Here is a 24,436-nt window from a genome sequence, read left to right on the forward strand (position 1 = left end):
TATCTATCTATCTATCTATATATGCTTGGACATTTATACATATGATTTCATTTGGTCTGAATTATCTCCCTGAGAGATGGGTCCTAACACTTCCATTTTACACATATGGACATGGGGGCTTAGAGAATAGTAGAAGGTGCCCAAGGTCATATAACTTAATAATGGCAGAGCCGTGAAAGTTCAATTTGTAATTCTGAAGACATTAACAGAACCACTAGCCTATGCTCTAAAGAACACTTGCCTCACTGGTTGCGAAGGTTGATGGAGTTGACTTAAATAAGGCCCTGTGCACGCTGGCCATTGGAAAGATGTTCAAGAAATGTGACTTCCAGGCCTTCCTGGCAACGGAGAGTGGTGGGGACAGGGATTAACGGGACGGCCATTCTCCTTTTGTGTGTGTGGGAAAAACACTGGGTACTAAGAGTGCTTCCTTCTCAGGCTGTCGATCTCCTCTTTTTTTGGTCCTTTCAGGCTGTGAAAAGGCAGAATGTTCTGGAACTTGTTGGACTAACTGGCCAGAGAATCTAGGACCCTGATCTCATTGAGCTTCACCTTTTACCCCACATTTACCCACCTTTGTCTGAGGGTATAGGGTGACCCGTGGAGAGGAATCTGAATGGCCAATTTGCACAAAACAGCGGCTAGCTGAAGAAGTTAGAGGGAACGTCTCATAGCAACTTTTGTAACAGTTTGGTACAACGTGGGGGCCATGAGAATGCATCTCGCAGACCACCAACTGCAGGGAAAGAAACAGACCCAGTGCCCCAGCGGCTGCACTCAGAAATCCACTAAGGAGAGCAGTATGAGGTTCCTTAAAAAACTAAAAATAGAACTACCATATGATCCAGCAATCCCACTCTTGGGTATATATCCGGAAAAGACAAAAACTCTAATTTGAAAAGATGCATGCACTCCAATGTTCATAGCAGCGCTATTTACAATAGCCAAGATGTGGAAGTGACTTAAACGTCCATCGACAGATGAATGGATAAAGAAGATGTGGTACATATATACAATGGAATATTACTCAGCCATAAAAAGAATGAAATAATGTCATTTGCAGCAACATACATGGACCTAGAGATTATCATACTAACTGAAGTCAGACAAATATCATATGATATCACTTATATGCAGAATCTAAAAAATGATACAAATGAACTTATTTACAAACAGAAACAGACTCACAGACTTGAAAACAAACTTATGGTTACCAAAGGAGAAAAGTGGGAGGGGGAAAGATAAATTAGGAGATTGGGATTAACATATACACACCACTATATATATAATAATCAACAAGGAGCTACTGTATAGCATGGGGAACTCTATTCAATAGTCTGTAATAACCTGAAAAGAACCTGAAAAAGAATGGATATATGTATATGCATAATTGAATCACTTTGCTGTACACCTGAAACTAACATGACATTGTAAATCAACTATACTCCAATATAAAATAAAAATTGAAAAAAAAAAAGAAATCTAGCTACACCAAGACTATGCTTCCCACAAGCTGTTCCCAGCCAAGACAGAGCAGGGCAGGGATACACTGGCAGGCCCATTCCCAGGAGACACAGGACTCCTCTGATGAGTGACTTTGTTTCAAGGACTCTACAAAGACCTTGTGGATGTCTAAGATGCTTCCACCCATCCTTTCTTCCTTTCTTTCTTCCTTTCTTCCCTCTTGCTTTCACTCAGGGTCAAACCTGCATTATGGTCTGATGGCTCCCCTAGGTTCTTCTGGCTCCCTCCCCATTTTTTCTCCCAGGCACAAAGAAATCTCTTCATCACCTCATGTCCTCACCTCCTATATCTGATTGGAATCCTACAAGCTCTTGACTCCACCAGGTGCTGTTGAAACTGGAGCCTGGTGAGCAGAGGCAGAAAGGAAGAACCTGAGGCTCCTGTTGTAAATGGAAACGCCTGACACACAGATAAGCTGGGACCATGTGTTAAAGGTGTATCCTCCTGATGCAACTCTTACTCCATTGATTTTCATCACTGAAGTTACTGGGTACCCTGGGCATTTTCTGAAGTGTACCAACCTCTGCAGCTGGCTTCAGAAGGATTTTAGGATGATTTCCCCCATCAAGATGGAAAATCCTTCAGCTTTGAAATGGAAGATCATAATGCTCTGCCAATCAACTCTGATCCCAGAGAAAATGGACTGATAAAAGAAGATGATATCAAGGTTTAAAGCCACCCCTTCTAACGCAATCTGCTCAAAATTAAAACTCAGCAAGGCATAGTGAGACGACTTTTCAGCCTGTCATTCTTATAAAACAGAGATACTAAATAGGCCCCCAATTTTCTTACTGAAATAAATTTTCTTTACTAAAAATAAAAATAGAAGCTAGTGTGGTGGGCAGAGTTCTAATTTGGAAGTGGGGGCTACATCCCTCACTCAGCTTTGGGCTCTGAGCAAGTTGCCTCCCATGAATGTCAGTTTCCCCTTTTAGAAAGCAGCCTATGGGCTTCCCTCGTGGCACCGTGGTTAAGAATCCGCCTGCCGATGCAGGGGACATGGGTTTGAGCCCTGGTCCGGGAAGATCCCACACGCCGCGGAGCAACTAAGCCCGTGCGCCACAACTACTGAGCCTGCGCTCTAAGCCCACGAGCCACAACTATTGAGCCCACACACCACAACTACTGAAGCCTGTGCGCCTAGAGCCTGTGCTCCACAACAAAGAGAAGCCACCACAATGAGAAGCCCATGCACCAGAATGAAGAGTAGCCTCCGCTCGCCACAAATAGAGAAAGCCCGTGTGCAGCAACGAAGACCCGACACAGCCAAAAATAAATAAAATAAATAAATAAATTTAAAAAAAAAAGAAAGCAACCTATTATTATCTCGAATGAGCTGTGACAAGTAAAACATAGAATAGTGCCCGGTATGTAGTAAGTGCTCAATAAACATTAGCTATCACAGTATTATTAATAACAGTGTCAGGATCATTGGTTTATCATGCAGATTAACTGAGATAACAGTATCTGGCATATTTCAGGCCCTGGACAAATGTTTACTTTCTCTGAATCTAAACCATGAGCTCCAATTCTTAAAAAAAAAAAAAAAAAAGTAACTAATGCAAGTTTCCTCTTTTAGAGGCAGGGGAGGGGAAGGAGGAAGAAGAGGACTAATGTTTAACTAAGGTCTGGTATAGGGTGTTTGTCTTCATTTCCTTTCAAGGTCTTTGTTGCATTTTTTGTTTGATTGCAAGCAGTTCTGATCCTCCTGATGGATATGTGTGCTGTGCTCTCAAGAAGATAAAAAGAGAGAGCATAAAACTATATACACACAAACAATGATGCATGCCAAGGACAGAAAATTTCCAGTAGACCTGGTCTATAAATTGTCATTTAAATTTGCAATTTAAAAACACTGTCTGACTTTTTGATTTAGCTGACTGTATATGAGAGACAAATAATGGAATCCTAATAAGCAAGGTTTAAATGACATCTCCAGTCTCCCAGACAGAGAGGGCAATGGGAGAATTCTAAAAAGAGAAAATAAATCTACCAAGAATAGGAAAGACGACCAGAACTAAATAGTTGCCCATATCACTTGATGACAGATACCAGGAAAATGTATTTTTGACTGTTTAAAATTCAAATCCTTAACAGGCGAAGGCTAGGTTATCAGCTGGAAAACCCTAAAGTCATTGTGAGGGGACAAGGCTGAGCTTGGTTTTTACATTTCATCACATTAAAATAGATGAACCAAAAAATCAAGGCACCAAGACAACGTATTAAAGTTGATAAGCTGAGGTTAAAAGATTTGAACGGCAAAAAGCACCAGAGCTCAGAGGCATCCATTGGCAAAGCTCAATTCCAAGGCTGTACCAGAATGGTGGCCCCCCCTGGTGGCCCTCCCACAAAGGGAAGCCCATTCCAAAGTCTCGCTTTCCTCTCGCTGCAGGAAACGAGTTAGCATCTTCCCCCCGCCACAAAATACAAAAGACAAACACTGCATTGGTTCAAGGAGGAAAACAGAAATGAATCATCAGCTACTGAAAGCAATTCTGTATGCCCCAGCTTCAGGAAGATTCGGCAAAGCTGGGAATGGACCATTGAAAAATGGCAACAATGACAGAAGAGTTGGAGGAGGTGTTTCGTGACTAAAAGCTAAAGAAAATGAGATCACTTGGCATTTTTGTAAGTGATGATTGTAAAAAGTTTATAATGACATGGAACAGCTTAAATTGTAAGGTTTAGTGAGAATTAAATACGCAGGAGGACCAAACTAGAATGTATGTGTTTGCATGCTTATGTGCGTACACTCTTGTGCAGAAAAAAATAAAAGATTGAAAGGAAATATACCAGAGTCTTAACTGTTCTCACTCAAAGCCAGGATATGACTTCAGAATCCTCTACACAGTGCCCGAGGCAGCCATTAAAATCGACTGGCATTGGCAAATTACACAAAATCTATTTGCAATCTATAACTTTGAGAGCAGGAGGAGAAGCTATGGTAATCATTATTTTAAAACATCAAAGGAAAACTAATGGGATATAAATTACTGATTCTAGGATAATGTAGGCCAAAGGCCAAAGAATTACTTCTCTAATACAGCCTGCTCTATTATTCAACACATGCTTAATGAGCACATACTATGTGCCTGGTCCTAGGCATAATAGGAAATGAATAAAATTTGTATATATCTTGAAGGAGCTTTTACTCAAGAAGAGGGGGCAGCAAGGTGCTGCCCAGTGAGAACGTCTGATCTGCTGGCCTTCCGTTCACTGGAAGACAAGGTAGGATTTACTCTTCACAACTGGGATTTAAATCTAATAGGTAGACAATGTCTATAATAATAGATATTCGCAAAGCATCCATTGAACGAGAAAAAGAAATCTGAACTCCAAGAGTCTTTTAAATCTCACAACCCCTGGGAAGTCCTTGGAAACTTGGTTATCTCTGCTCTGGGATTTTAACTTACTGCAATGAACTATAATTGCTTCTCAGTTGCCTGTCTTTCATATTAGATTTTAAGTTCTTTAAGCCCAGGACTTGTTTACAATCTTCTTCTGTGGCCAGCGCTCTGCGTGGCTTTAGAAAAAGTTCACAAATGGAATGAAGGAAAGAAGGTAGGAAAGAGAAGGGAAGGAGGGAAGAAAGGAAGGCACTCAAAGAACTCCACAATCATCGCACAGCCCCCTGACCAAATTAGTGTTGGCAATTCTTGATTTGACTAGTGTTTCTTGAACATCTACGCTGTGCTAAAGGCTGCAGTAGGCACCTTCACATACGCACTGCATTCAGCTGTTTCTACTTCTACTATTTTGAACTCCAGCCGGTAGGTTATTTATTAAAAGCTACTATGGTCTACAAAGCACACGGAATTGGAGATCAGACTGCTCAGGTTCAAACCCTCACTCTGCTGGCTTCTAGCCTTGGGCAGGCTACTGAATCTCTATGACTCCAGGTTTCTACACATCCATGTGAAAAGTGAAAAGAAAATGAGGTTAAATATGTGACATGCCTGGTGCACCATTTTCTTCTCCCTACGGAAATGGTTTCATTTCCTACAAACTTATATCCCTTCTACTGTTTAATCACAGCCTCAGCCTGACCAAGAGCCACTGGGTACTCGGCTAAGATAGCAGGAACACGTCGTGCAGAGCCTCGGGAAGCAAGGGCTAAAAGCGACCTGAGAGAGTTACACATTTCCCATCTGCTATCAAGCATCGAGCTACCTTTCCTAAGTCCAGCCTGACTCCAGCACTCATGGCTATCCATCACAGCATCAGTGCCATGTCCGTCGTCTTCAGCACGCACTTCCATATTGCTGTTAATGAAGGACGTGGGGATGCTCATTTGCCCAATGATAGGGGTCCTGATCTTTTTTAGGATCACATAATAAGAACATTTTTCATTGTTGGAGATAATTCCCCTTCCCGGGCACATTTGTCAAAGGCAGTTTCCAACAGTCCCGTACATCATCCTGAAATACATGATAAGATTTAGGTCTGCTATTCATCATTTGCTGGGCTTCCTCCAATGCGAGTGCCTGCGTGGCTTTTCTTGCCTCTAGTTTAACAATCGGAATGCACGTTTTCCCTAGAGCAGTAGCACCAGCCAGGGACGGTTGCAAGACTCAAGCGACCACAGTCCCCAACTGGAAGGAAGTGAATCTCTAATGCTGATACAGAAACTCTTTATAAAAGTAAAAGTGGCATGTATTGCCACTAATAGGCAAGAGGAGCCAGACCTATAGGCAAGAGGAGCCAGACCTATAGGAAATGAGCTTTCACTGAGGTTTTCTTCCACGGCCACTACTGGAAAAACGCAGAATATAGCAAAAAGATCCTGCGCTTTGGATCATTTAGATCTGAGTTTGAAATTCTTGCTCTTCCAGGGACTTTCCTGGTAGCACAGTGGTTGGGAATCTGCCTGCCAATGCAGGAGACAGGGGTTCGAGCCCTGGTCCAGGAAGATCCCACATGCCGCGGAGCAACTAAGCCCATGTGCCACAACTACTGAGGCCACGTGCCACAACTACTGAAACCCGCGTGCCACAACTACTGAAACCCACGCACCTAGAGCCCATGCTCTGCAACAAGAGAAGCCACCACAATGGGAAGCCCACATACCGCAACGAAGACCCAACACAGCCTAAATAAATAAATAAATAAATAAAATTCCTGCTCCCGTTTACATGATGTGTAACCATGAACAAACTGTGAACTTACCTTAGTATGTTTCTTCATCTGCAAAGTGGGAGTATTACCGACCTCATAAATCTCTTGTATTCTCATTGTATTCTCTGCCTGCATTCAGTAGTCATGAAATTAAGGTCATTTTCCATTTTCCCCACTGGGAACTCTTTAATAAATTCTCCTCCTCCCAGCTTTGAGAGGATAAAATGATGCCCAAGACACAGTCCCCGCCACCAATCCAGGAAGGAAGAGAAGCCTATAAGTGCAATCCTAACAGATGGAAGAAAGGAGAGCTTCATCTGAATTAAAAAACATTTTTTTAAATAGTATGCTGAGAATCACAGGGAAAGGAAGGTTTAATTCCATGGGAGGACGGAGATGCTAAGGAAAAGCTTCAGGGAAGTGCCATCTAGCTGGGTCTCATAGGATCAGATGAACTTTGACACGCAGACAAGAGAGAAGGGGACTTTTTCCAGGTTGAAAGGAGAGCTGAAACAAACTCACGCATGCTCAGGGAGGGCCAAGCAGGTCACTGTGTGCAGAATGTCCCAGGTGCATATAAGACACGTGTATTTGGTTGGCCAAAAAGTTCGTTCGGGTTTTTCCATAACATCTTATCGAAAACCCAAACGAACTTTTTGGCCAACCCAATAACATCTGCTGACTGGATGGGGAAGACGGAACCACAGGGCTCTTCAGAGCATCGAGTCTGAGGTTATAGCATTCACTCCGTCTGGCCTCTCCGATTTCTGTTTTTTCACCTGTAAACGTGAGATTTCAAATAAGGATCTACCTCAAAGGGTTGGTCTGCGTGAGAAAATACATATAAAGGGTTGAATACATTGCCTGGTATTTTGTAACTGCAGACAGAGAGTAGCTACCTTCATCACCAGCATCCTCGCCATTATTTCTGATGTGGAGACGCCCACTTGGAGGTAAGCTGAGCTGATGATTCTATTCATAGATTTGGGGCATTTGCAAAATCAGAGTGCCTGCTCCAAATTCAGATCTAAACATGCATTTCTATTTATACACAGTCAAAATCCTTCAAATTCCCCTCAGCTTGACCTCTGTAAAGACTGGAAAACATCTGGAAAGTCTGGACTAACTGGCATCCTCCTTAAGAAAGGGAATTGTTTCCTTCTCAGCCCCTGGAGCCCTTGTGTGTGGCAACCTCCCACACACCTCAGTCACGAGGGGTGAAGAGTTAGGGCTTCTGTGCTCTTCTAACTCCCTTTCTGCCTCCACCACATGGTCTGCTGTCATTCCTTTCTGCTGCCGAGGCCACCTCAACCTAATGGTGCAGCTATTGGAATCCATAGAGAGATGTCTTTCAGTGTAAGTATCACTTGGTAATTAATGAGAGGACACTCATTCAACAGGGAGCAGCTTAGTCCAGTGTTAAGCACGGGGACAGGCTCTGGGGTCAGAGAGATCTAGGTGCAAATGGGTCCCTAACTTGTCACATGCTGTGTGGCCTCAGGTAAGCTGTTCACCAATCTGAGCCTCAGCTGCCGCTCACGAAAAATGGGAATGCTCGCCTAGTGGTGGTTTTCAAGCTTAAATGAGACATCTCCACTCCACCCTCTCCTCTGCCTTCGACCTATGGGTGCTCTCTTGATGGACGGGGCAGAAATGTGCAGTCTTGTGACATGTATTCTGACCATCCCAGAAGCTGTGTTGCAATAGGAGGGGGTTGCTGACATCCCAAAATACCTGGGACCTTTGCTCAGCAAACCCACTTGGATAATAAAAACCCCATGCTCTGGGCCACTTACTGATTATCTGCAAAGATGACTCTAGGACGCTGGGAAGGAGTGTACCCTTACCTGACTCACAGGACTCAGAGGGCTAATATGAAGGGCTTTGTTCTTCCAAACATCAAAATTCAAGCCCAGCCATGGCCAGGGGCAGCACACTGAGCTTAATGAAGCAGTGGGATGAGCTAATATGGCAAACCTTATAGCTCTTACTACCAATATGGCCCACATCATGCTGAATTATAGCGCCAGATGTGACTGGACACACATCGCAAAAGGAGAGGTAGTTCACTGAATGGGAGGAATTTTCAATGCCATAAGAATCTCTAGAGCCAGCTCTTAGGGGAGACGTTTGTGGCTTTAAATTTCCTTTCTGCTTGTGCAAATCATTCTCCCTCACACTTTATGATAATTCATTCAACAAGCATTTAGTGAATACCTACCATGTTCCGAGCGCTGGGCTGGGAACTCATAGTTATTGGCAGAGACAGAGAAATAAGCAAAAAGTATAGGAAAAATGTGGCAGGTGTGATGTTTGAATAAGTGCAGGGTGCTATAGGAGCCCTCACAAACCCAGTCACGTGAGGCTTTCTCAGTCATAAGTTCATTCATTCACTTATTCATTCAACAAATATGGCTGCACACCTACATCTTCCAACATTGTGCTTAGTGGTAAAAGTGAAGCCAGACACAGTCCCTGCACTCACAGAGCTCCCAGCCTAGAGGGATAAAGAGGAACAAGAAGATAATTATCAATAAAATCATGTATTAAGATGGGCAAAGTGAGGTGCTTTGAGAGCACACAGACTGATCATGACCACAGCTGGGGATCACGTTGGTTGGGTTGCAATAGGTCCCCAGAGCATTTCTGGGGAAAGTAATATCTAACTTGAAACTAAAGCAAAATTGGAGTTGGCTTTGAAAAGATTTCTTTTTTTTTTTAAGTACTATTCCTGGAAGAAGAAGAAACATTTGCAAAATTCCAAATGTGAAAAACAACATGGCAGGATCAGGGGAATGAAATTAATTCAGTTGAGTCAGGGAGTGGAGTATCATCCTGGAAGAGTGGTGAGGGTTGTAACTGGAAAGATAAGGAGGGGTCAGACCAGGCAGGGCCTCCTTGAAGCCCCGATAAGCCATGTGGACTTTATCCTGAAGGCAGTAGGGCCCATTCACAGAAGAATCTGAAGCAAAGGTTGGACCTGATCAGATCTTCCCTTACGTGAGCAGTGTCAGGGACAGTTTGGAGACTGATGATTCTTAAAACCTGAGGACTGCTCAAGAGGGTGCTAGGGGGCTCCCCTGGTAGCGCAGTGGTTGAGAGTCCACCTGCCGATGCAGGGGACACGGGTTCGTGCCCCGGTTCGGGAAGATCCCACATGCCGCGGAGCAGCTGGGCCCGTGAGCCATGGCCGCTGAGCCTGCGCGTCCGGAGCCTGTGCTCCGCAACGGGAGAGGCCATAACAGTGAGAGGCCCACGTACTGCAAAAAAAAAAAAAAAAAAAAAAGAGGATGCTAGGATGATCTGGATGACAGATGAAGGTAGCCTGAACTATCTTGAGGAGAGGGGCAGCAGGGAGAGAGAGAATGAGTGCTTTGAGAGCTATTTAGGAGGCTGCAGGGGCTAATATTATTAATGAATTCATCAAGGGCACTTGGAAGCTCAGATGATCAAGGATGAAGTCTCCGTCAAATGGCTGCTGGGTTCTGAGGGGTGATCAGGAGGCAGCCCAGTGAACAGGGTGAGAAACGTGACCCAAGTGAGGGAGCAGCACGCACCAAAGTCGCAGAGGTGCGTCCTGGGACCCGAGCTCAGGGTGGGTCAGGGTGTAGAGAGGCAAAGGGACAGAAAGAGCGGCAGGGACCAGATCTCGGAAGGCTGGCTTGCTGGGTTGCCCTCTGCGGCGTGCTGCTGGCATTACGAAATATGTTCAAGGAAGAGAGGAGGTGTGCAGGAGGGTTTGAAAGAGCCTGACTTCTTGTAAGGAAACTAGTTAGAATGAAGTCACCAATGAAACCAGAAGCGAGTTTGTCTTCAGGGAACGACCGCAAGGAGTGAGGTGTTCTGTCATAAGTTCAAGGCCACGTGCTCATGGAGAATACAGAAGTCTCTCCCCACCACGTGTAACGTGATCCGGCAGTCAGTCTTTCCATAAAAACTAGACTTCTAGACCCAAAACGGTATTCCCTCACTCTCAAACCCTTCAGCCCAAGTGTTTCATGGACCAACTCCAGAGAAATTTGTTATGTTGTCTTGCTATTAAGTACTTGATCTTGAATTTCCAAAGCCTACAAATCACAGAGTCAGTAGAGAGCCATTAGCTTACCAAGATCCAAAACCTTGACAAGACAGAACAGTGCCATAAATTTACATGAGGCAGCTGATCTGTTTCCATGCCCACCCCCCCTAAAAAGAGTATAGCCCATTTTCACATTTCCCAACACCCCCATCAAGGCACAGGGCAAACCCACAGCCTGCATTCAGGGAAGAGGGCGCCAGCTTTCACATCGGACAAACTTAGTGCTTTCCAGCCCACGCAGACAAGCCATGTGACCTGGGGCAAGTCTCTTGATCTCTCTGGACGTTATTTTCTTACGTGTTTCATGGACGATGTAAGATTTGGGCTCATTAGGGACAATTTATCTAAAATGGCTAGCACGCAGGAAGCATGCAATAAATGATGGTTATTAATGAATGTAGCTTGACAACGTGGTCCACTTTCCTTTGTATTTCCTGTCCACCTTCCCAGTTATTCTTGGAACAAGCATCCTTTTGAAGATGGACCAGTACTTTTTTGTCACTGCCTGACTACCCCATGCACCTCTGGAGAAAAGGGTACATTCTACCCTTCTTTATATCCTCTGGCACTAAGAAAAGTGCTGCCTTTCAGGTAGGCAGCTGGGGGGCCAGAGGGGAAAGGGAAAATTTCCTTATCTTGAGTCTGTGTACAGAGAACTGTGTTAGCTGTTTTATATTTTTGACTCACGTAGTGTTCATTACAACACTTTGAGATAGGTCCTATTACCTCCATTTTACAGATGAAGGAACTGAGGCTTGGAAAGATTAAGTAGCTAGCCTGAGATACACCCGTAGAAAATGTGCTGAGCCTTGATGCAAACTTCAGTCTATCAATTCTAAGGCATGAGCTCTTCCAGGAGTCTTCAATGTAAAGAAGATGGAGCAAACACACCACGAGCTTAATCCGAAAAAGGTAAGTTGTTGAGAACCTATAAGCTCAAGCAACACCGTCCGGGGAGTCATTCCTGGGTTCCAGCTCTGGCTCTACCACTAACCAACTGAACGACTGTGGGCAAGTCATTCTTCTCTTAAGAACTCATCTTGAAAAAGAGGCTCTTCTAGCCCCCCAAACACTAATTCCTTCTAACCTTTTAGTACTTCTAGAGAAGCTATTCATGTTTCAATGTATGCAGACATTCAGAGTATCATGTTACTTGTATTTATTAAGTTGAAAATCCACTTGCTTTGGGTCAGGAAAGCAGTGAAAAGAGTTTCCATAAGAGTTTTCTTTCTTATGATAAAAAAAAACAAGATTTTAATTAATAAATATAAATTTGGAGTAAAAACAAAACATAAAATTTATGAGTAGTCACAGAATAAATTAACATGAATTTTATTCACTAAAATGTATAAAAGTAGCCAAGTGGAAAAGAAAATTTTTTTTCAGGAAGGATGAGACCTACACAAATCAGAAGGGCCGCCCCTCAGGTGGAAATTCTTGGACTCTGTGGACTGGCTGAAGTCAGAATCTCCTTCCCTGGTGTTTCTCTCCCCAGCAGAACATGGAGCTCCTGCAGGGCTCCGGGCTGGGGCTGGATAAATATTTGTAGACAAAATAATTACTTATTAATGCCTATCCTACATTCCAAATTTGGCCGAGCAAATATAAGTTGTACATCCACTGGGTGCCTGAGGAAACTAAAGCTCAAAGTGTGGAAGTGACTTGCCTGAAGGTGAACAACTAGAGGGTGGGGACCTGGCTTATGAACCCAAATTCAAGGTCTTGATGACCCCAAGTCTGCTTCCCCTGCAGGATAAAAGCAGCAGATAGAAGCAATGAAAAGGCAGCTCTCTCTGCACTGAAGGCCTGGTAAAACGATTTTTTGAAAAATTAATCTCTCAGGGTCCTAAGGACCCAATGGGATAATAAATACGATAGCAGTCTATCAGCTCCTAAGTGGTAAGCAAGTGATTATTAACAGAGTTCCTTCCTGGGCTCACTGACCAGTTGAGGGATCAGGACCCTGAACATGGGATTTCTGAAACAATTCCTTATCACAATTGACGAGAATTTCCTAAGAAACCTCCCCAAAGTTTGCACAGCTACTGAGGCACACAGCCAGGGTTCAAACTCAGTTCAATGTGGCTCCAGAGCTAAGGTGTCTGCCATGTGACCACCAACTTCTCCTGGATTCCATCAGGGCCTTGATTCTTAGAGCCCAATCTTTCTGGGAGGAATGATTGTTAGTGTCTTGTTTTTGTTCACTGAGTTCTAATATAAATATAAGGAAAGTGAATAAGTTTATTTCCAGGTATTTCTAGAAAATAAGGAGAAAATACTGAACCACGATCTCAGAAGGAAGAGGACAGAAAAGCTAACGTTAACCACACCACTGCCATGTTGCAGATCCCAAGCTGGTCCTTTACCCAAGATAAGTTCACCTTTCTGATAACAAGCAGAGTAGTAATACACCACACACACACACACACACAGTCACACACCCTTAAAAGACAAGGGTCAAAGAGGCTAAATAACCCATCTCTGGTTACACAGCAGATAAGAACAAGAGTTAGAAATTAAAAACCAGGTCTGGGCCTTTCCTGGTGGCGCAGTGGTTGAGAGTCCGCCTTTCGATGCAGGGGACACGGGTTCGTGCCCCGGTCCGGGAGGATCCCACATGCCGCGGAGCGGCTGGGCCCGTGAGCCATGGTCACTGAGCCTGCGCGTCCGGAGCCTGTGCTCCACAATGGGAGAGGCCACAACAGTGAGAGGCCCGCGTACTGCAAAAAACAAAACAACAACAAAAAAAAAACACCAGGTCTGTCTGACTCCAAAGTTAGTGCTCTTTCCATGACACCAAGCTGCCAGATGGCACTGCCTGAAAAACTCCAGGCACTATCCCCAGAAATGTCTGTGTCTGCTCATCGTGGGACCTGTTCCTATCCCCAGAAATGTCTGTGTCTGCTCATCGTGGGACCCGTTCCTCTACCTTCTACTGGGTGCCCTAATGCCAGGATTACCACAGATTGTGTCAACTGATCTTCTCCCTTTGGTGGCAGGTACCGAACCTGAAAATACACATTCTCTTCCTCCAGTCCTCCATCAAATTCCAAGAGGTACCGTCTGACAAGCTGTATGTGTAGTGACACAATCCAATAAAAATGAAATGAAGAAAACAACTTTATTTCTCACTACGTTCATCCCCTCCTTATTTGAATTGTGAATACTCTAGTTACATCTCATACTTGGCCTGTCTAGAAACTCATTTTGTGGTGAAATATGCTCCTGTGTGACTTGTTTTTGAATCTGTCTGACTTGCTTTCAACAGCCTGGGTTAAAGAACTGGAGTGACAGGTTTTTGAGGAATTATAAAGGGCTCCTTAACTTTCTTTTTGCCACTCTTTTTCATGATAGATGCTTTACACTGTCAGGTATTTTTTTTAGGAAATAAAATATCAGCCCCAGGAACCACCTAAATCTTGCCAAGAGAAGAAAAAACTTTACTATACTGTAATATCAGGTAGTAATATGAGAAATGTATTTATGACAGAATGTCAAATGACAAAGCAGGATGTAAAATTGTATGAACAGTATAATCTCATATTATCCTGGAAAGTCAGTCCAGAAGGAAGTAACTTAGAATGCTAATAAAAGTGTTTTTTTTTGCGGTACGCGGGCCTCTCACTGTTGTGGCCTCTCCCATTGCGGAGCACAGGCTCCGGACGTGCAGGCTCAGTGGCCATGGCTCACAGGCCCAGCCGTGACCGGGGCACGAACCCGTGTCCCCTGCATCGGCAGGCGGACTCTCAACCACTGCGCCACCAGGGAAGCCCAATAAGAGTTATTTTTAATTTTTAGGATTATGCATTCTTACTTTGCCTTTTCTAATTTTCAGTAATAAGCATATATAACTTCTTAAAAGTCTAATAAAATTACTAAAAAAATCATATTTTTTCATAAAGAAGTCTAAAATTATTATTTCCTTACCACCAAAATCATTATATGAGGTTATCAACTTTGACCTATATCAGGCACAAAGATTGTTCAAGAAAAGAAAAATATATACCAATCGAGCTGATGAATATAGATAGAAAAATACTAAGTAAAATATCAAATTAAATCCACAGGGTATAGAAAATAAGACATCACAAACAGAAATGAAGATCAGAAAATCTATCAGTGAAATCCATGGCTTATTATTGATTTTAAACTAAAAGAGAAAATATATGTATAATCATTGAAATAAATATAGAAAAATCATATGATAAAATTCAACATGAAAATTCAGGATTTAAAAAAAATAATTCCTATAAATGATAAATGAAGACAAACTAATAAAGAATATTTAGTAAATACTTAAATATCACACTTACAGGTAACTTAAGGCATTTCCATTAATTTAGGTAAAAGTTAAGGATACCTACTCTCTACTAGATATTATATTGACAGACCCAACCAATGGAATAAGATGAAAAAAAAGAACAAGTACTTAAGGATTGAAGAGGAAGCCAGAAACTTACTTATGAGGTTATATATTGCCTCAATAGAAAATCAAAGAGGGGTTAGAGAAAGTATTAGCAAAAGAGTTTAGTAAGACTATTAAATTCAAGATTCAAGATCAATATATAAACTGCTTATTTCCTTTCAAAGTTCTACTTATTTTCACCCAGTTAGCAACATTTGTTTAATGGAATACTTACTATCCCATAGCCAAAACTAAAGAACAGGAAATGAATTAATCCTGTTACCAGCACATTCTCATTCTCTCTTCTTAATGTACGTGTGTGATTTCCTGCTGCCTTGGTCCACACAAGGGTATCAGGAAAAAAAAAACTATTTGTCACTGTTGCATAATTACAAACAATTGTAAAGTCTTGCTCTGGGACAAATCAGCTGTATACTTTTTAAGATCCCCTTAGGTAAGAGAAAACAATGTGAGGATTCTGATGAAGATGAGGAAGAGAAGGAGGATGGAGTGAAAAAGGGAGAAGAGAAGTAGGACAAAGAAGGGAGAGGTGGGAAAGGTGGAGAAAGATGACAGGGAGTGAAGGGGATGAGAAGAAGTAAGGAGAAGAGAAGGAGGGGGAAGGGGGAAGAGGAAGAGGAACACATGTAAACTTTGTTGAGTTTTTAACATATGCCAAGTTCTATACTGTTATATTTGCCTTATTTCAATTAATCTTCCTAGTGAGCCTCTGAGCTCTGTAATATTACATCTTCATTTTATGGGAAAGGAAACGAGGCTCAGAGAGGTGAAGTGACATTCTAAGGTCAGTCAGTTAGGAAGTGATATAGCCAGAAGCTGAACCCAGGTCTGCCTGCCCAGACGTTATGGTATTAGCCACTCACTAGAGGACACTCCTTGCATAGGTGCTGTGCTGATTTTAGAGCTACTAAGGACGTGAAGGTGAGGAGGAGCTAAAAAGGTCACCTTCACAGTCCCATTCCAAGTTCTCAACTAAGCCAATGTTCTGAAAAATCTGAATCCTCTCTTTAGAATGCTTCTGGTTTTGCATGTTAAAATTAAGAATGAAAAGATATGCACTAAGTACAATTTTTAATGCATTAAGCATTCAAGAGCACAAGTTTAGTGGAAAGGTTAAATTTGAAGCAAAAATATAACTTGTCAGTTTCCAGTGAAAAAGCATTTGAATTCTAGTACATACTGGGCTCTGCAATCTTTTTTTTTTTTTTTTTCCGATGTAGCAGTTCTCCCAAGACCTGTTCTCTCACACACATGCCTTCCTTCTATTACTCTTAGTCCATGATGTATAAAAAACAAGGTTTACATTAGGTTTCAGGGGATAAAATAGACTGCTTCCAAAATATTTGTGCTTCAAATCAACATCTAAAGCAAAATTTATAGTCCTTTCTGGGGTTCTGGCTGTCCAAGAGCTGCATATGTATTACATTTATGTCCCTTGCTTCCTATGGAGTATCAGACAAATGCCATCAGAAGACATGACTGGGCAGGCACAGCAACGTCTCAAACAAATCACTGCCTATACAAAGCAACCAATGGCATCCTGTTTGCAGGACCATATTGACAGATTTCAAGACCTGAAAGAGAGTTGTATTAATCCTTTTCCACGCAGTTATAAAGACAGGGGAGGGAAAGAACTGAAACCACAGGGAGAAAACACACACCACACATACATACACATACACACACACAGAGCAACAAGTTGCTTACATCTAATTCCAACAAGGAGACAAACTTAATGAAAGACGTGGTCATAAAGCCATAGGAACAAATTCTCCAAAAATCGTGAACAGTGATAGAATTATTTTATTATCACACTATGCGTGCCAGTCTTCTCTACCAAATACCTATGTGCCTCCTCTGTGTCAAACACTTTTCAATTGTTGGCAGTTAAAAGGGTGAACAAGGGATCCAGCTCTGAAGGACTGTATAGTATAGCTGACAAAGGGGAAAAAAAAACAGGGTGTTTCTAAGAAAGTGAGCTACTAACAAAGTGCTAATGAAACAAAACAAACAAAAGCAAATAACCCAGTTTGGGGAGTAAGGAAAGGCCCTCCAGGAGGCCCCACTAAGCTCAAATCTGAAGAATAAGTAGGAGTCTGTGTTAAGAAAAAGTGGAGAGCAACACAAGTATTTCAGGCTGAAGTGACAGTCCAGGGGTTCTCAAAGTCTGGTCTCTGGACCAACAGCATCAGCATCATCTGAGAACTTGTCATAAACGCATCTTGGGCCCCACCCCAGAGCTAGTGAACCAAAAACTCCGGGGATGAGGCTCAGCAATCTGTGTTGTAACAAGCCTTCTAGGTGATTTTTGTGTGGCTGGAGTTTGAGAATCACCGGTATATGCAAAGGTGAACTACAAGACACAGAATGCCTAGAGGGCAAACAGGGTTGGGTGGGGATGCAGTGCAGATTTGGGCAGAGATGTTGCTGGAGGGATGGGTAGAAATCAGGTCAAGAAGGGCTTTGTTTGCATATTATGAAAAGAATTTTGGATTTTACCCAGAGAATAAGGATGAGCCATTAAAATATGATACTGTGAATACAAAAAACACCAAATAATGTTGGTGATTATTTAAAAATATATGCAATCACAAAGATAGTACCAAATACCGTTCCAGAGACCAAAAAAACTCATTCCTGTACAACAGGTAGCCATTAGGAAAGGAACAGATTGAGCCCTACCTTTCTTTCTGGAGTCTTTCTTGGCGCTGGTTTTCACAGCTACTTGAAGTTCTGTCTCAGTTGACATCCTACTAAATCCTTAGTCCACTTCACACAGATCCCGGGCCTCGGCCAGGCTCATTGAGGACTCCTCTCCAAGAAAACGACTCCTCCCTTCAGAAATGACACCCCGAGCTGCACATTTCATTCACTCCTTTCGAGCGCTGCAAATCAAGGGAAGAGAACATTCAGAATAACCACCCTGGTGAAGTTAGAAATTAGGAGGGCTGGGCTTCCCTGGTGGCGCAGTGGTTGAGAGTCCGCCCACCGATGCAGGGGACATGGGTTCGTGCCCCGGTCCAGGAGGATCCCACATGCCGCAGAGCGGCTGGGCCCGTGAGCCATGGCCGCTGAGCCTGCGCGTCCAGAGCCTGTGCTCTGCAACGGGAGAGGCCACAGCAGTGAGAGGCCCGTGTACCGCAAAAAAAAAAAAAAGAAAAAAGAAAAAAGAAATTAGGAGGGCAAAAAGGAACTGTCAAACATACAAAAACAGGAAAACCTTGGTCTCCATGTATAAACTGTTCACATGGTTTCACTAAGCCATCAACAGGGTTCATACAACAAAGAGAATTAGAGGCCTTATCCGCAAAACTCAAAATAGGCAATGCAAAACAGATCTTTAAAACTCTGGATTTTCAAGAGAAGCAAAACTCAGTTCTTTATTTTCCATGTTTCTTATTGTCAAGCACTAGATGCCACCCAGAAAATACAGCACAGGCATATTTCCTGAGCAGCCCCATGGAGACATTTCCAACAACGAGGCACCCATACGTCAGGCAAGCTTGACTAGAGCTTTGGCAGCTAAAGCAGATCATAGGGAAGTGACCTGTGGTCTGTCCCTCACTGGCAGGCATCAGAGGGAACGTGGAGTTGACATAAAACTGGGCTCCAAGGGTAAGGTGACAAATGGGGCTGAGAAACTTTCCAGCAAGCCCATTTTTATGTCAGCTTTTCCCGCAGCTATAAGAGCAGACAAGCATTTAACGTGGGGAGGAAAAGAAAAGGAAAGAGGCAGGCAGACACACATTTCATTCCTTCTTTCTTTAATAAATATGCCTTGCACACTACTAGGTACTATTAAGTTCAGACACTGTGCTGGGAAGAGATAATAATGATAATAATACCACTTCAATTACAGCCAGTATTTACTATACATTTACTATACACTGTGCCCTCAGCTCCTGCTTCACATACGTTATCTCATTTGATTTCATTTAAATTGAATGAATGTATTCCCAGTGTCGAGTCAACAATCTTTCCCAGGGATCGTCTCTGATAGTTATATGTGAGAGTTCAGTTGAAAATAAACATTTCAGGAGTTATCCATTTTTAAAGAATATTAAGATAAAGCTACTGGAAATGGATCTTCAAACTGTGAAGATCCGCCAATTCTTAGCTCATGCCACAGATCTAGAACTTTTCATCTGAAAAGGCTGACCTTGAACGCCAGTTTCAGCTCAAAAAGAATAATGACCAAAATCTCTTGATCATGCCAATTAAAGATGGCTTAACTAGAAAAGCTAATATAAAAGCCATATAAATTGTAGTAAGGCTTAAATATGGGGAAATTCACACCTTATCCAAAGATATCTGCTTTCTTTGTTTGCTTTTAACAAACTGTTTTACAAACTAACTATTTTTTAGGAGGACATTGGCCCTGAATGAAGGTACTTAAAGTAGAGGATTTAAGGCTACAACTAAAGAAAATGGAAAATTATCTTCCTAGAATGGGGTCCACGAAACCATATGTTGAAAATGAGAACTTTTCCAGCCACTTTTGTGCCATCTATCTGTACCATGCCACTAAGCCCTCACCCCCTTCCTAACCTCTTGCCCTCAAAAGATAACATTCCATGAGAGATGACAGAGTCACAAAACTTGGTCATATAAAGAGATAATTAATTTTATTAATAATACTAGTCATTTCATTGCAACAAATATCTACTAAGAACCTACAATAGGCCAGGTGCAAGCGCTGGCTCATTCATGTCCATAGACGTGTACTACACAACCATGCAGGCCAAGAGTACAGAGTCAAAGCCTGATTCCTATCCTCAAAGAAATTCAGTCTAGCAGAGGTGTCAGTCATGTAGGGAATTGCAATACACATGACCAGAATGAAAACAGACCAAAAATGGGCATACTGGGTTACAAAGGAGCAAGCTTTTACCTTTGCTTGAAAGAGTCAATAAAGCTTCACAGAGAAGAAGTTCTCCACTGTCTGATTTTGAAGAATGATGCCTCTGTCACATGGATGATAAGGGAAAGGACCAATGGGTACTCAATAAATGCATGTGTCATGAATGAGTCAATGGTTGTCTCAGGCAGAAGGACCAGCATGTCCAAGGAGGCTTGAAATTAACAACCAAAATAAAAAAAGGATGCATTTAGTAGGGAGGTGATACACTTTCCCGTCTTCCCAATTCTCCCTTATGCTGTTACCTTTCTATGGAATTTTTCTTTTCAATTCTGCTGACATTCTCAAGGTTCAGTTCAAAGAGGTATTTTAGCCAGAAAGATTTTTCTGATCCCTCCATTAAATGGAACTGTAATAGGGAAGAACAAATCTGACTCCCTATTGGATCTGCTTCTCCTACTTTAACCTTTGTACTCTATTGCTTTTGCTACAAGCTAAGAATGTTGTCTTAGCCTGAAATATAGAGGATAGGCCATTCTCAAGGCTCTGACCTTTAAAGGTATAACAATTTTCCATTCATACAGAGATAAGAAGTTGCACAACAGAGAATAACATTTGCCTTGTTGGAGGTTTACAGGAGCATGGTGACCTGAGTTACACGGACAGCTGCAAGAACAAAGAATTAAAACACCCAGAAGTTTTGTAACAACCAGCCACACCCCCTCCCCTTTTAGTATAAAAGAAGCCTGAATTCTAACTCAGGGAAGATGGTTCTTTGGGACCTTAGTGCACCATCTTCTTGCTCTGCTGGCTTTCCAAATAAAGTCACTATCCCTTGCCCCAATACCTCATCTCTCAATTTACTGGCCTGTCATGCAGCGAGCAGTATGAGCTTGGACTGGGTAACAGAATCTCTCCTTACTTGTGTTATGATCTGATTCTTGGCCAACTTTGTAGTTTGAGCCATTTACAAGCAATGTGATACTGAGGAAGCTACACAACCCCTCTTTGCCTCAGTTTCTATACCTTTACAATGGGGATAACAGTATCAACTTCATGGAGTGGCTGTGGAAATTGTGATCACACATGTAACATGCTTGGAAGGGTGTCTGGGCACATCTCCTGGCAAGCACTTAATAAATATTAGGCCCTAATAGTTTCCTGTGTTACAAACACAGGAATACAAGGTCACAACACAGCCTCATATTATTATCCTCCTTTCACAGAGAAGGAAACTAAGGCAGGTTACGTCTGCTTTCTAAGGACCAATTGTAGGAAATGGTAGAAGCTAAGATATTTCCATGATGCTGGTCTTGCACACAGTAGGTACCTAATCCATAAACACCGAAATGAACTGAAATATGGGTTTTACACCATTTCAAGCACTCTTAAAGTCGATGTATAAAACTGGATTGGATTTGGGCCATTTTCTTTCCTTCGACTTTGTAAGCCACAATACAGAACCTCTCCCTATTCTGTGGGCATCTTCAGTGTCACTTGTTTGACAAAATGTGATTGTGTTCAACTGTTACAAGCATTACTTGTGAATTCCTGAAGTACATCCCCATATCAATAAAGAAAGGAAACCAGCATCATCTCTAATAAAAACTTGCATAAGGAAGCTACAGTACGGAGAGAACACTCCACAGCCAGGACCCTGGCATCCCCTTTAATTTTCCAAAAGCCAGAGGTTGAGCAAACGCTGTGAAGTAGCTCCAAATTATTTAGGAAATTCGTTTCTTTGTAATTAAGGAGATTAAAGGTCCTCTAGGGCCAGAAACCATGTGACAACTCAAATCATTTTTCCCCAGTAAAAGCTGTGAAACCCTATCAGTTAAATTCAGGCTCGCCTAGAATTCTGAAATGCTTCAATAATGTTTCTTTGCTCCACACAATCTGCAGTAATTTAATATTCCTGAAGTGTGTCAGGTTTTTTATAATGAGCTCTTCAAATCTAAAAGTGAATTATGTAACATTCCACTACAGACATTCTGTCTACTGAACTGCTTCTAAATGTAAAATCCCATGTTCAGTGATGGAGGGGGTAGGGAGTGGGGGAGGGGCAAAAACACCAAACCACAAAGCAGAGAAAACAGATAGGCCTTTTCGTTTTTAAACAAAGCACAAAGGTTTGAGCAGCTACAACAGAACAAATGCACGGTAAAACACCTACTATAACGCACATTTGTGTTCTCTCTCCTCCCCACCCATGCTCAGACAATCCTATGGTAAAATAGCTAATGTTTATGAAGGCCCATTATTTGCCAGGTACTATACTATGAACTTTTCACATATTATCTTAGCCAATCCTTCAGTCACTAGAAGAGTTAGATATTATTATTATGTTCATTTGGCAAATGAGGAAAGGGAGGCACAAGCCAGTTTTGTAGCTCGTTCATGGTCACGTGGCTAGTAGGCAGCCCAGCACAAGGCAGGGTACACGCCTCTCTTCTCCCCAACTTCACTCACAATCCCCCTGGAGGTCCATTAGCTGGGGAATGGATAAAGAAAATGTGGTGTAACCATACAATGGAATATTATTCAACCATAAAATGGAATGAAGGATTGATACATGCTACAAGGTGGATGAACCTGGCAAACAACATGCCAAGTGAAAGAAATTAAACACAAAAGGTCACTTAGTGTGTGATTCCATTTACCTCCAAAATACCCAAAATAAATAAATCCAGAGAGATAGAAAGCAGATCAGTGGTTGTCAGGTGCTGGGGGAAGCCAGGGAGGGGGGAACAACTCTTTAATGGTTACAGGGTCTCCTCTGGAGGAGATGAAAATGTTTTGGAACTAGATGGTGGTGATGGTTGAACAACATCATGAATATAATAAATGCCACTGAATTATACATATTAAAATGGTTAATTTTATGTTATGTGAATTTCACCTCAATTTTAAAAAGAAAAAACAAAAAGTCAAAAACAACTCTCCCAGCCAGGTGCCACACCCTGATTTAAGCCTTGTGTGATATGCTAAGGACACTGAAATTCCAGGCTAAAGGGACAATCCAGCCTTAACAACCAGATGAAGAGGCAGACTTCCCAGAAACAGGACTTTGGGTTTCAGGGGCAGCAATTTTATGGATTAAAAATTGTATGTGCTACTACCTGATGTTTCGTACTTTAGGGCATCTTATTCAGCTTCATTCAAACTACAAAGCACTGAAAACAGGCCATTTATCAACAAGGCAAAAAAGTTTGCAATAGTACAGACCGGGGGTCTTAGTTTCCACGTCAGTAAAATAGGAAGACCACCACCAAGTGTGTAAGATTTGGAAGATCAATGAAATTTGGGCACTTAGGAAGCCTAGCTCAATCTACAGCTTACTAGTTTCATGTAAGAAAGGAGGAGACTTAACTGCTTATCTTTACAAAAAGAAACAGGACAAACACACCAGAAAACAATGAAGCTGTTTTTCTACATGGGGAGATATGGGTCGTAGAATGATGGATGGACCAGGTAAAAGGACAAGGCAGAGGGTGATACTTCTCAGAGTATAGCTTTTTGTTTAATTCCCAAATTTGGAAGCCTATTAATGCTCTACATATCTGAAGAAAGAAAAATTAAGTTAACAGGGATAGGAAGTGGGGGAAATGTTAAAACTTCAAGTGGATGGAAACAAATGAATCCAATTGTATTTCAGAGGAGCATCATAAGCACAATCACTGAAAGGGTGGGAGAAAAAGAACTAATATGAATAGCTTACGAACACAATTTGACTGTTTACACTCGGTCTTGAACAGGATTGGGGCAGGGAGAGCTAAAAACAAACCTCAAACTCCTTTTAGTAGACTTTTTTGGGTAGTGCTATGGGCAAAGCAATTATAAAACTATTTTAGATGTATTATAAGATTAGACAAGGAAGTAAATTCTTTAATGTTCTTGGGAGCCAAGATTCTCACAGTATTTAAGAAGAGACATTAAAATATGCAAAGGGGAGGACAGGAAAGAGAATTGTGGGACAGACTGGAAATTGGAGATTTCAGGGTAAATTCGTGGTTTATAAAATATACATGCATCTGTATATGAGTATGTATATACATGTGTCTATATGCATATGACTTCCCAGCCCTGTCCACTGAACAGGTCAAGGAGCAAAGATAACCCAATGACAACCTGACACCTAAATACCTAGATTTTGGTTTCTGCTACCACACCTCAGTAAAAGGACGCAGGGTTTCTTGGAGAAGTGGGTGATTCCAGAGCTGGGGCATGGCAGGTATAAGATGAGCCCGACGTATCTTGTTGTTCCAGAAAGTAATGAAGTACTCAAAACCAGCACCATTGATAGGGGCATGTCACAAGGATACAGACGCCATCTTGGAGGAGCTCTCACTGTCCAAGTCCGAAACAGCTTAAACACCAATATAATTTAAGGAAGGTAAATAAATAATAAGCCACTGAAAAAATGGGAACGCATACT

General features: G+C 42.1%; 1 protein-coding gene across 2 annotated transcripts in view; it reads right to left on the reverse strand.

Moving 5' to 3' along the window:
- Nucleotides 1-24,436, reverse strand: part of DAB1 (DAB adaptor protein 1) — a 446,271-nt gene that overhangs the window by 277,468 nt on the left and 144,367 nt on the right. For both annotated transcript variants that reach the window (XM_082615228.1, XM_082615227.1), the window contains exon 2: nucleotides 17,826-18,028. In XM_082615228.1, coding sequence (XP_082471354.1) covers nucleotides 17,826-17,892 — 67 coding nt within the window. In that variant the 5' untranslated portion in view covers nucleotides 17,893-18,028. The remainder of the gene's footprint in view (nucleotides 1-17,825; nucleotides 18,029-24,436) is intronic.

Source organism: Mesoplodon mirus (genome assembly GCF_964341445.2).
Source record: "Mesoplodon mirus genome assembly, chromosome: 3".
NCBI classification, from domain to species: domain Eukaryota; kingdom Metazoa; phylum Chordata; class Mammalia; order Artiodactyla; family Ziphiidae; genus Mesoplodon; species Mesoplodon mirus.